This window comes from Tauraco erythrolophus, chromosome 18 (genome assembly GCF_009769465.1).
Source record: "Tauraco erythrolophus isolate bTauEry1 chromosome 18, bTauEry1.pri, whole genome shotgun sequence".
Taxonomy (NCBI): Eukaryota; Metazoa; Chordata; class Aves; order Musophagiformes; family Musophagidae; genus Tauraco; species Tauraco erythrolophus.
In genome coordinates this window covers 12,798,347-12,811,871 of record NC_141482.1, presented here as the reverse complement: position 1 = coordinate 12,811,871, position 13,525 = coordinate 12,798,347, and the positions used below count along the sequence as shown (strand labels likewise).

The 13,525-nt window shown below is 40.5% G+C and overlaps 1 protein-coding gene across 1 annotated transcript in view; it reads right to left on the bottom strand.

Moving 5' to 3' along the window:
* PHACTR3 (phosphatase and actin regulator 3) overlaps positions 1–13,100 on the bottom strand; it is a 112,009-nt gene extending 98,909 nt beyond the window's left edge. The window contains exon 1 of the mRNA XM_086623164.1: positions 12,998–13,100. Coding sequence (XP_086479290.1) covers positions 12,998–13,100 — 103 coding nt within the window. The remainder of the gene's footprint in view (positions 1–12,997) is intronic.
* Between the last annotated feature and the right edge of the window lie 425 nt (positions 13,101–13,525).

The following is a 13,525-nucleotide window of genomic DNA, read 5'->3' as shown; positions in this document are numbered from 1 at the left end:
AGAGATCCGTCCCTTTAGATTGAGTGAAAACATTATTCCATACATGCCTATTCAAAACTTTAGGGTGTATTTTTCTGCTGATATTTTCATGATGTCTAAGCTGCTAAGAGCATGTTCAGCAACTTAACTCTTTTAAAATCACTTAATTAGAGCAGTCAAACATACCGCAATCTCAAAATGCATAAGCTCTTGGCAGTGTGGTTTTTGTTTCGGCTAGGGGAGTGAGGGGTGTTGATGGGTTGGTTTTTTTAATAAGTTACTGTGAAATATATCTAAAATGCTCAACAGGCAAAGCAGTAGAGGAATAGATAAATATTAAATTCCAGGATGGGAAGTGGAATGAATTTTCTGCAGATGCAGGACACAAGAGAGCTGATTATATAAAACACCATCTCCCAAATAAGATACATGAGTAATGCCCCAGGTCATAGCGCAGTTTTTTTCAAGGAGATTGGTTGAACCAGAAACCTTTGATGTGTTGGAATGAAGCCTAAACACATCCTAGAAGTAGTGTTATAATAGCAAGAGTGACAAAAATATAAATGGAACAGCAAGTTATTGAAAACGGCTGGCTTCTGTTTTTTGCTTCCAGGTTCTTCTTTCAGAAAAAAAAAAGGGTTATTTAATCACTTTTCATCTCACCCACAATATCTTTGGAGCTTACTGGCAACTTTCAACAAAGGATATAGTTCCTGAAAAAAGACACTAGTGACCCTATTAAATACTACCTGTAGGAAAAGTCTCAGTGTGAGGTCAGTTCCACTTATGCACCAAAGCATCCACACAGGAGAGATGGTGTGAGTGCCCTGAGACACCTCCTTAGACAATAGAGGATCTGATCTTAAATTATAAGTCGTAAATGAGTTTTTTGACAGTTTAAGATCAAAATGAGGACTGAAAATGCTGAAACTATAGGAAAGCAGGCTTTGTTGGATTCTCTGTTGTTACAGTAGTAACACCCATTCTATTTCCAGAACCGTAATTTGGGAGAAAGGCATCTGGAGAAGAGGGCTGCTGCATTTGCTAAGGCAGAAGAAAAAAGCTAGCTACCAGAATGAACTCAGACTAGACAGCAGAAAAGTGAAAATACTGTAGAAGAAACAGACTGAAAATAAATTTTAAAAAAAGTTGCAACAAGCTCTACTCTTTCACAGGAGAACAAGAGAATGTAGGAAAGCACCAACTCAGTGAGATAGGAGGAATGCCAGTTTTCTGGATCAGCCTGTGTTGTCTTCAAAGGTATTTTCCTGGACTAAAGAAGAGAGGTACAGAATACATTTCTACTACAAGATAGGGCTCCTTCTTAAAATGTTTCTATTCACGCACAACGTTCCAGATTTTTGAAGGACAGTTCTTTGTACTTTTACTTGTTAAAATAATCTTTTACTTGGCTTCCTTCCAGTTTATTCTTCTGGTTGAATTACAGCAGAAAACATACACAATAACGGCAAGACGTCTATTTGCCATCTATCTTGACAGCAGTTGTTCACATACCCTGTGTTTGCCTTAACAAAATACGCATCTGATCATGTCATCTGTTAAGTTAACCACTAAACTAGCCTCAGGCAACAGCTGATATTTGCTCTATTACAGATCTAGCAGAGATGGTTTTAGCGAGGATGTAATTTTTTTGTATCACACCACTAAATTCTGAATTATTATCAGTAGTTTACAATAAAATAGTGTGTTCTTCAGGACCTCTATTGTGTTCCTTAATGTAGGAGATTCCCAGATGAAAGTAATTTCTCTTCTGTGCCTCACTTGCAGGAAGCAGTGTTACAGGTTGCTAGGTTCTCTAGAGTCGAGCATCTCACATGTGAAATCTGAAGTGATATACATAGTTTATCTCAGTTCTGATTTTCCCATTATTTATCTTGAGTTACTCAAGAAACTAAGCATTTAAAACTCCTGGTAAACAAGTGAAGAATTTGTATGAGTGAAGGACTAGGCTCCATTTTCTTTTTTCTAGAGCTTTCTCTGCCTAGCTAATATTATAATACAAGTACTTATTCTCTGCTTAGGTACTGTAACATACAGCAAAGTAATATGAGCAACTGTTATAGAAGAAAACATTTTAGCTGAAGTTAAGTTGAACTGCTGTATCTGAGAATAGGGTGCTTTTATTCCTGAAACCTCTGCAATCCCAGAAAGCTGCTACACAGTCTGCATAGCTGCTATAATTAAAAAAAAAAAAATCTGATTTTTTTCTTCCATCGTTATACGTACAGAGCTTACAAATTTATAAAAGTCCCATCTGCAAAGCATAAACTTCAGAGAAACCCAATTAAGTCAGGGTTACATACAGTCATGCATTGTGAGAAACCCAAAAGGGACTGAGGATTTAGGTAGCTGGAGAGAAGGCAAGCATATAGAACTGAAATTGTCAAACAATCCCAACTACTGTGAGTTCCAAGACCTGCCAGTGAAAGTCTGCACAACATTTCCCCCCTTTTCTGTAGTAGTTCCTGAAATCCCTCCTTGCTCTGAGCTATCGTTAGAGGTGACCGGCACACTGTTGAGTGAGTGGTTTTCACTTGTATCGTCATTTTCTCTCTGCTGCTGAAACAAATTGTGATGGGCAGGATTTAAGGTTCTCAATCCACCTGTCTCACTCTGCCACGTTGATTCAAAATGCAGGGAACACATCACTGCAACGCTTACAGTGATCGAGTGATCCCTCAAGTGGATGTTTAGTGGTGGCCATTATAGCCGACCATAACGTGTATTGGTTGAGAAGAAATCTTTCAACTATTTCCCTTCCCTCACCACAGTTCCAAGTCCAGTTGAAATAATGTTGTGACACTAAGTATTTGTGTGGGAAACTTTCCAGGCTCCAGTCCTAAACTTGCTGTCATCTGCTTTTGTCTCTTGTCTTCCCCAGCTCTGCCCATCACACATAACTGGAAGCATTTTAACTCTGGAGACTGAGGTATTCTGGTTTAGTTACCCCTTGCAGAGCAATCTCATTCCATCTCTTACACGGCAAGACCTGGAAATAGGGAAGAGTGTACATCTGCTGTAGAACAATAGCTAGCCTTTCTGCTGAGAATGTTTGCTCTATCTAAATATACCACACAAATTCATACCATTCATGATGGAAGAATTTAAAAGTACTTGCAGGAGCCAAGAAATTATCTTGGACATTGATTTCCACTGTTTTGTCTGAGTTCCCCCAAGCAAGAACCCCCAGCTGGTTCTAGATGCTGAGCAAACTTACCCAAAGCATCAAAACTCGTGTACGTTATTTGAAGTCAGACACAGAAGATTGACCCTGAATCTTCTATTTGGTGTTCATGTGTGTTCATTCAGCCACCCTTTGCTTTCTGCCCATCTCACCCTTCAAGACTAGGCAAGTAGGCTCTCCCTGAATAGTATCTTCTGCCGCCACTGTCTAGAATACTGTCCTAGCCTGGATACACCACAGTTCTGACCCAACAGAGCACTTCTTATGTTCTTAAAAAACCAAGTCTTGGCGCAGGCTTTTAGTTAAGAGGTAAGATGCAGACTTCTGTGAGCAACTGAATGAAATGTGACAGGCATTCACAATAGATCAGTATGGGCAAGGCATAGGGAAGACTGCATGGCCTGAGGGATGTAGCAGCCCTCAGAAAAGGCTGAAGGCTTCACTGGTTGGATATAATGCAGTGATCTACATCCAGTTGCTGGTTATGCAGCAACAGAACAGTTTGAGGATGTTAAAAAAAAAAAATAGAATAAGGAAGTTAACACGTGAACTGTCTTGTATTACATGCAACAATCATGAAGTGCTTTTTGCACAAGGACATGCCTCTCCTTAGGTATAATCACAGGTCCGCACGCGTGACCCGTGTGCGATACAGGACATTACTGAACTACAGAGAGCACGATAAGGTACCCTTTGATTCAGATCATCTTACTGAAATATTTATGCAGACTCGAGCATGAAGCTATTGACCTGTGTCGAGTGGTTATATGATGTGCTCTCTAGGGCATGTATAAATTGTGTATACATTAGCTTATAAATCAACTTGAATTGCCAACGAAAGTGTGGGATCTAATGGGCACAAAGAATCTATTGTATTATCACACAAAGTCCAGCTACATTTAGAAGGAAAATTAAGGTATTATATTTAGCTTTACTTACTCTTTGGTATTTATAGATCCGACCTGCTTTGAGAAGCCAGGGTAATTAATCCTACATATTAAATTTTAAAAACACAAAGCCACAGATTTGGTTTTAAAAAGCCATAATGTTATAAATAAATAAATAACGCAGCCCGTTCAGTACAACACGACTTGGGCAGTCTTGAAACAGAGTTCCAAAACTAAAGATTGTGAAAGATTAATACTGTTACTTTACTACTCACTAAAATAAAGTTTGCATATAAACATGACTCCTAGCATTATGCAACTCATTACATTTTCAAAGTGTGGTGCAAACATTAATAGATTGAATAATCTTAAACCATCTTCATTCATAGCTGAAGTGTGAAGTATTTTTATTATTTGTCAGACATATGAGTTTATCTTATTTGCACAGAGAAGCAACTAATCGTGTGCACAAATTATTATATGTGCAAATTCAGTCTGAGTACTTGTACTTACTGTATGCAATCAAATTTGGAGTTTACTTTTGTTTTAAAATGAAGCGTGTAGCATTAAAGAGAGCTGTACATTTCAGTAGTCTGTAGACTGGCTGATTGAACCATTTCCATTCTGCTTAAATGCCCATTCTGCCTAACTTAGGAGAGGGATGCTTGGTTACTGATCTCTTTTTCCCTTTTTTTTTTTCTTTAAATTCTGTCCTTACTGAAACTAGTGTACATGTACCCGCCCAAAGCTGGGCAGGAAGGTGTGGACAAATACATATTTTCTGATTTAACTTTCCTCTGTCAAGTTCCCAGTTACCTCTACTTCGTATCAGAAACAGTCATTAGAAGGTAAATCAATTGCAAAGAGGAAGGAGAAGTACTAAAAAGTAACTAGAATCCCTGCCCACCTTTCATTAAAACCCTATGGTTTCCTTTTTTTTCCTATTCAGTGAAACAATATTCAGCACAAAGACTGAATCTCTAAAGACTTTTAACAAACAAAAATTCTTGTCTTAAATCTCCAGGTGAGACCAGACTTGCCCGTGATTTTAAATAAACTGTCCCAGTGTAACACTATGCAAAAAGCAGAGTTTCAGAAATTTTTTTTTCCTTAATTCACAAAATTTCCTACACGTACTTGCCTAAACAGTTTTCGTCATTATTAGTAATACGAAACACTGGAAGCCATAGATTAAGAAATTGCAGCTACATTAAAATAAATAAATAAATAAATAAAACCAAAGTTCTCTAACCTTACAATTTCCTTTTCCATACAAAATATTTTTTCTTCTACTTTCCGATTGTTTCCATGAGTTGACCAGTAGACTCTGAACGTCTAGATATATAAGCTGCATTCACCACAACAGTAGTATCGCTGGGTATGATTTCTGTGGTTAAGACATGGGACTGAGCATTATAAAATCCAGTCAACTTCCAGTGGTGCCACTGGCTTCCTAGAGAAACTCAGAGAAGGCCATTAATTACAGCTCAAGTTCCCATATGTAAAATAAAAGAAATACTTCAGGTTTTTCACTATTTTCTGTTTTTTTTTTTTCAAATTAGATTGCAAACTACTTGAAGTGGGAATAGTTTCTCTTTATATTCTGCACAGCAACTGGCAGCAATCAGGCTTTATCTCAGATACAGCCCATAGGTATTTCTCACACTAGATATCTGTATTTGGAGAATCTGAGCCTGAATCCTTTTTATAATCTGTGATAGTTCTTTTATGATGCATGCAAATATCTGAAGAGTTAAGGAGGGAAACAGAAACGCCCTTTGTAGAGAGTATACTAGAGACCTGTAACACTACTCCGTGTGATATACGAGATACTGCAACTCTGAATAAGCCTTTTTCACTCATATATTTTGCTTCGATGATTGTACACATAAGACCTGAAAATTTCTTAAAGGTGCAAATGTATTATTTAGATATCAATATAAAAATAATTAAAAAAAAAAATCAATCCTGCCTTGTTTGCACAGTGTGCAATGTCATATCCCTGCTGCTTTTAATGCTAGAGTATAGCATTATGGTTGGTAGGCAACCAACATGAAGTGTGAAGAAAGAACTTGTGTGCCCAGAACTAGGTTCTTTCTGGTGCATGAGAGAGGATTCCCAGGAACTAGGGGAGATACAATATTTAAGACATTCTAGAACTAATAAATTAATTCTGATTCAACAAGGGATAATAGAAAGTGTTAGATCAGGTAACTAGTGAAAAAGCTTTTCACTGACATGTGATAGACTTGCCTACTCTAACTCTGATATTCAAGTTTATATCCAATCCTTTATCCAGTCCCCAGGGTTTTGCTGGTAGCACTGAGAATAAGAGAGCCAACAAGCATATGGAATATCTGAGTAGCAGTGCACTGGGGCTCTGTAACGTGGGAGCAGAGTGCTCATTTGCACTGTGTGATGGTCCCTTAGGCTTCTGCATTTCAAAGTGAGATTCTGTCCAATATTTCTGCTCAGAAAGATTGTAAAGCTAGGAGGAAAACAGGACCCTCAGTTATTACTCAGGAATGCAGAGGTAATTACAGATGAAAAACAAGTTCCTAAAACAACACCAGGTATTTCCAACATGATGACCTCACTCTCATAAATCCAGTCTAGGTTATGATGGTGTATAATCAGTATTTCCAACTCTTGGACAAAGAGGTTTACATGGTTTAAGTATCTTTTCAGCAAGAACAAACTACTTGCCAACTTGGGATTTAGGAGAAGGGCGAACTGTAAAACGCTTTTCTTTTCCCATTAAAGGTCTCAATTTCATTTACAGAACTCTAATATTTGGCTAAATACAAGTCTCCAAACGCTGGGAACAGTCAAATCTCGGAAAAGCCTAAGAACAACCCTCAACATGAATTGCATACTTATTAACAGATCTCGTTTGACTGCTGCAAAAGTAGCATGAAAACATAACCTCACCAAGCTCTCCCTTGAATCCCAAAAAAAGAACTTAGATTTTTAGTAAGTAAAATACTGAGGCAACCAGCATAAAGCAGTTTGTGTGAAGTACGCATCTTGTTGAGTAATATGCAACATAATGACACCACAACTCTAAATACGTGCAGTACCAAAATTATGCACACACAGCAATAGAATCTACATCTAGTAAGTCCCATCTATGCAGCTTGCCCAAGTGCCCCATTCTTCTCTCCAGAAGTGGGGAGATTGCTCTCTCCCCCTGGAAAATCCTGGAGAAGAGCTGCCAGGCATATGAGGCGAGTCATGCACCAGGGAGGAGGGCTGCTGGGGTAGGAGGAGGTTGTCTACAATGGGACAGAGAAAGAAAGGGAGTTCTGTGCTTCTAGTGAAGCTTCTCTGCATCACAGGGACTTGGGGTCCAGTTAGATCAGACCAGCAGGGGACCGGGGATTTGATGAGAAAGAAAAAGATCTTCCCAAAAGCACAACAGACCGTTTGTTAAAGCATAACTCGCATTGCAGTACTTGCTAATACCGTGATGATTTTTCTGGTGCTGTGCCATAAAAACCCTCTAATTCTACATTCCTACAAATCACAAATGTTTTGGGGAGCCTTATAGGAGTGAAATTTGGATTTCAATGTAAAAGTAAATATGGGATATTAAATAAACTAATATCGTGCATGTTTCTAATCTCTACTGAATATTACTGAGTATACTCCCCGCTATGTGTGGAGGAGTAAGTTTCTGCTGGGAGCCCTTTGGTTGGATTTGAACAGAAACATTCTCACTTTGAATGAGAGAACTTCAAATATCACAAAGCTTCACATATATGAAACACAGGGTTAAGTCATAAACTGGAGCAAAAGCACTGACTAGCTTACTTAATTTTGGTCACAAACAAATAGTGTTGGGAAAGGATGTAGGAGACCTGGTACACGTCTTGTTTCAGAAGAAATATATCGCAGGCTGAACAAACTGTTAACAAAACAGACTTGTTGATACAGGAAAATGAAATAGAAATCAAAATCTTTCTGGTGGGAAAAAAAATGTTTAACAGGTGGCCTGGCTCAAGTGTTAGTATCAAATTTGGAAATTTATGCAACAACAAAAGCCATCACAGATAAGCCTACAAGTCCCTGATATCAGTTGCAGCGATAGAAATGACTGCAAAAGGATGAGAGCACTGGTCAACTGACCCACAGGTCATCACCAGCATCTTTTTGTGCTCTGGCACTCACTCTGCCATCAATTTCCTTGCGTCTTAAGCACATATTTTAAATTAAGCACATGGTTACAAGATTTTTTGAATTATGGGCCTGGAACGAATAGATTTGCAGCAAAAATGACCAGAGCAGATTTAGAAAGCTGGCACCAATCTACCTGTGCTCCATCTGTACCCCTGTTTCTGTTTGCCTTCCCTTTGCTCCTTACAAGCATCTGCAGCCCAAACCCACTATACTTCACTTTTAATTTACTTTTGAGTTTTCAAACCTCCCCTGCCAGTAGCTTCCAACATCATTGATCTTTAAAGTCCCTTCCAACCCAAACCATTCTATGATTCTATGATCATGCAGTTTACCAGTGTCCTGATGATTAAGGGGGAAAAGCACAGCTTTCCAAGTGCTAACAAGCCCCCTAACACTATGCACAAGACTCAAACCCAGCAAACTTGTTAAAGTAACAAATATGTCAGCAACGAGTGTTAATTAAAATCTTAAGCAGCATAAATCAACCCTAAGAAGTTATGAGAAAACAATGACAGGCATACGAAGGGAGTGGCACAGTCTATTCAGGCTGTTACAGCTTTGAAACCAAAGGAAAAAACAAAAAGCCCCAGTATAGTGTATTCCTATACTTGATGGTTTATTGCATTATGCGTTTCCCTAGGCATTATGTAGATGGCTGATGTCCTTATATTGCCTGTGAGGCTCTGCTGGGTTACAGTTATCCTTCAGCCCAAAGAGAGACAATGTAAAAGGAACATAACGCCTCAGCTCTCTTTTTAGCATCCTAGAAGAATACTTACAAGAATGTTTCCTGCTACAAAACTTTGGAATTATGATAACTAGAAACAGTGATGAAGGTGCTCTAATGAGTTAATTCAGCGCACAGTGGTATCAATATAAATAAAAAAGGATCTAGTGTCTGGCAGCAACACAGTTGTACACCTCTGGAACAACTACACTGAAGTAGCTTTAACTCGTCAGATCTCGAAGCACACAACAAATAGTTTAGAGGTCGAGAAGCCCCCTTCCGCAGTCTTCTCCAAGGAGAATGCTAAGAAATTGTGTTAATATAGCTGTTAACAACATCTAACACTACTGCTTGCACCACAACAGCTCCTTGCCTTGGTACAGATCCTACCACGAAGGAGAAGGAAGGCATGGTGGACCACTGGCAAGGTCCCCTGAAGAACTCAGTAATGCCAATCCTGAGAAAGCGTTCTTTAAGTGCATGGTGCCAGGAAGGAAAAGTAGCAGCACAGAGAGCAAAACATGATGGCATCAATGTATACTTATACAAATTTAAATGGATTATCCCGAAATTAAGGAGGGGGTGTGACATTTTCACACATTGTCATGGTTGTCTGTATCTCCTCAAGTAACACAGAGTTTTGACATGGTGTGCTCTCCTACAGTCTGTGGAGCCCTATCGTTTATGACTACAAATCAAATGAGATTGTCAATCTTTTCTACGTCCTGTGACTGCTGGAAGGATATAATGAGAGCAATATTTTGGCGTCCTGCAACTGTCTCTCAAATAGATGGTGATACTGAAATCTGTTGTGAATTTCATACTCCTTTCTCTCTTTAGACTCTCCTTTCTCTCCTGATCCTTACCTGGAAAGATGGAGGAGGGGAAAGAGAAAGGGGAAAGGCAAAAACTATGATCTCTGGAACTAATGAAGTCCCTCTTTCATTATGTTTTCTTATGATTGCTGTCTTTTGCCACCTAAATCATCTTCCATGACCTTTAATTTTTTTTTCAATTAGAACTTAACTAGTATTTTATGATTTTTAAACTTTCTTAAATGCCTGCAAAAATTCCCTTTGATGTTATGGCAGAATGTGATATTTACTAGAGCAGTTTTTCAGCTCAGAGCTAACCCCAGATCTACAATCAATTAAGCCATGTTTTTATAGACAAAATCTTATACAATTGGACATTGCCTGCTCAGATAACTGAAGTCCGTATTTTCTTCTCAGACCATGACTGTGACATCTTAATTGATCATTGTAAGGAGCTGCTGTTTAATTTAAGTTGCATGTAAAAGATCTAAATCAGTGACGTTGTATCTCTGGTTTAGACTAAATAGCTATTAACTGCCTCTAGTCTAGTTCACTGAACACCTTGTTTATCTTATTTACTACGGGAACATTTAGCAAGATAATAGTGGTGTGTATTAATTTTTAAAGTTTTTTACATGTGCTAAAATTCACCGTAGTCTATAAAGATTACATCTGTTCTAGTAAATCAAGGTTATAAAATAGCTTTTCATTTCTACAGTGAATGCTTTGTGAAGAAAAGCACACTAGATAAGAAGCTTTATCGTGAAGCCCTGATTGTTCAAGGCTTGGAGTAATTGCAGCTTCTGCTGGTATCAGTCAGGATTTCGAGTGCCCAGAACTTCTCCAAAATCAACATCTAAGGCTATTTGAACCATCCAGCTACTTAGTTATTTCGTGCTCCTGCTGGAAGGAGACGGAGTCCGCTTTAACAAAATAAACCAACAAAACCACAAACAAACAAACAAACAAAACCCTAAAAAAACAAACTTCAGCTTTGTTCTCACTGGGAAACTCCCTTTGAGATTTGACCTCAAGCAATAGTTCATCAAAAAAATTGTAAATGAAAGCAATAGGAGGGTGAACTAACACTTGCCATCCACAGTCTGTTCATCCTGAGTTCCTTGAATTTGATGTTTACATGACTCAGTGTCAGCTAAAAAGAGATTTTATGGTCCAGTGATAGAATTTTCCAGAATAATAAAGTAAGATAAATTACAATTACGTCATCTAGCATGTGTAATTCTCGCAATAGTATAAATCGTATTTCAGTTTTTTGAGTAGCTGATTGTATGAAATTGCTCATAGTAAGTGTTATTTACAACACTGTAGGGTAAAATATTATTTAAATTGATATTATTTAAATTAAGTAGTTTGTGTTCATTTTATTATCATTTTGAAGCACACAGATGTTTGATACTATTTGATAAACAAATCTAAAACCTGAAAAGCTTATCAAACGTGCTAACTCTACTGCCAACTATTTATGCCTACCTGGACAAAAACCATATGCATTTATCACCTTTTGTTTCTCTCCACATATTGTATGTACAACACAATACCATAAAAGACATCTTTTCTTGCGTATTAGTATAGCTTCTGCGATGCAATGGGACACTGTCTTATCTGATGAAGTCTGTATTAGTGGAAAAAAAAATGCTACTTAGTATTAATAGTTCTTTCTCCTCACAAAAAGCATAATAATGTTTATATCTTTGTCTATATGTCAGACATGTTGTGTACTTTCTTTGTTGTATATTTCACAAAGGTCAAAATAATTAATTAGCAGAAAATATTATAGAGGAATTAAAACTGAGATTGCATATGCCTTCCTTTCATTAGTCACTTCTGCTTCCAGAAATCAAATGACAGAAACATACATTCCTCTTTCAGTCAAGATTGCCCCTTTGGGAGTGAGTCGAGCAGTTCATGTTAGAAGAGTCCTTTGTTCCCTTCACTTAGGATATCGGAACAGTTGGGCATCAGAGATAAATCATCTACTGTTTGCCTTAATTTAATTTGTATTTCACTCCAGAGCAAGGTGCTCAGAATTGCTTGATAAAACAAATAAATAGAAGAACTTAAAATAGTTACAAATATTAATATCCTCATTGACTCAGAAGGAAGCAGTATAGCAGGTGTATGAAAAGAGCCTGGAATATTTTATTTACTCAGTAATCTGAAAAAGGCCAGAACTAAAGTTGAATCCAAAATCGCATTCACGGACTGTCTCTTCCAGGCTGATAGTGCCTGACCCAAACCCTAAACCCCAAACCCATTTCTGGGCTTAGAATGCAGTGTAATGGGCAGTGATGATCAACATCCCATTCATTGTCTTACGCTGTTTTGATTGTCCTTTCCTCATAAAGAAACCTTCCAGCTCTTGTATGACCACCTATTGAGACAAACTGAGAGTAAACTGGCTCTTGGCCTTTGCTTCCAGCTTGTTGTTGTGCCTTTCCATGCAATCCCATCACATCAAAGCGATGTGGTTGTTCTTTTTTTTTTTTTTTTTCCTAAAGGGGTCATCACTGCTTAGATTCTAACAATCCAAAATTACTGAGTCACCAAGTCTCCACCAACAGACACTTAGAATTATTCCTCAAAGTGTAGCTAAGCTGAAAACATCATTAGCCATTGTTAAAGAAAAAAAAAAAAAAGCTAATCACAATATTCTGTTTACATACTAGCGATTCGGCTGTGTTCCCCAGCCGCAGGCTCCGTGCCTGCCCTTCATGAGAAGATGATGCTTCTTGTGAAGCGAAAATTACCTTCTCGTGGGGAGCGAGCATTTAATTATGACTCTGCTTCCCCGAGTCGCCATGGTGATCCCATGCAAACAGCCTGCTTCATCAGACCTTGTTTCCCCCGCCCCACGAAAGCAATAAACGAGCTCTGTGTCAACCTCATTCGCGGCGGTAACCGCTGCCCCCCGGGGCGGCGGAGCCCACCGCCCGCCCGCGGGCAGCCCCGGGGTCCCGCCGGCCGCGCCCCCCGCTCGCTCGCTCCGCGGCCGAGCGCCGCGCTCGCCAAGCCGCGGGAAGAGCCCCGCTGGAATCCTGTTCGGAGCTAAGCAGCTGCACCATTTCAGCACTTACTGCAGAAAAGACCTTCCCAGTTCCCTGCCCGGCCGCGGCGGACAGGCGTGCCACAAACTGGCGGATGATGCCGGCGCGCCCTTGCCCGCCGCCCCGCGCGCTGCCGTTACCTGGGTGCTCGCCGGGGCCCGCGGGGTCGGTGAGGATGCTGGGGTCACTCTGCGACCTGCCTCGCGGGAGAAAGCAGCCGGTCCCTTCTTCCGATGCAGCCATGAGGTGGAGGGCGGGAAGCTCAGAGGCGGAGGGAAGAGGAGGCGCTCATGGAGCCGGAGGCGGCCGGGGGACAATGGGGACGGGGGTGCGGCGGCGGCGGGGCGTCAGCCGGGCAAGACCAGCCGCGGCAGCATCTTCCGCGGCGCCGTCGGCAGGCTGCGGCGGGGCGCTCCGCCGGCACCGGGCACTCAGGGGGCAGCTTCGGGCGCCTCAGGGGGGTGGGCCATGCTGCCTGGCGGCGTCGGGAAGAGCCAGGGCGCGGGCCGTCGGCCCGGCCCCCCGCCGCCCCCTCCGGGGACGCCCCCTCCCGGGACGACCCCCCGAGCGCCGCTCCCGGAGTCGCCTCAAGCCGCCGCGCTGCTGAGCGCATCCGTTGGAAAACATTGGGATTCTCCCATGGTGCCCCGCGAGCGGCTGTGTGACGT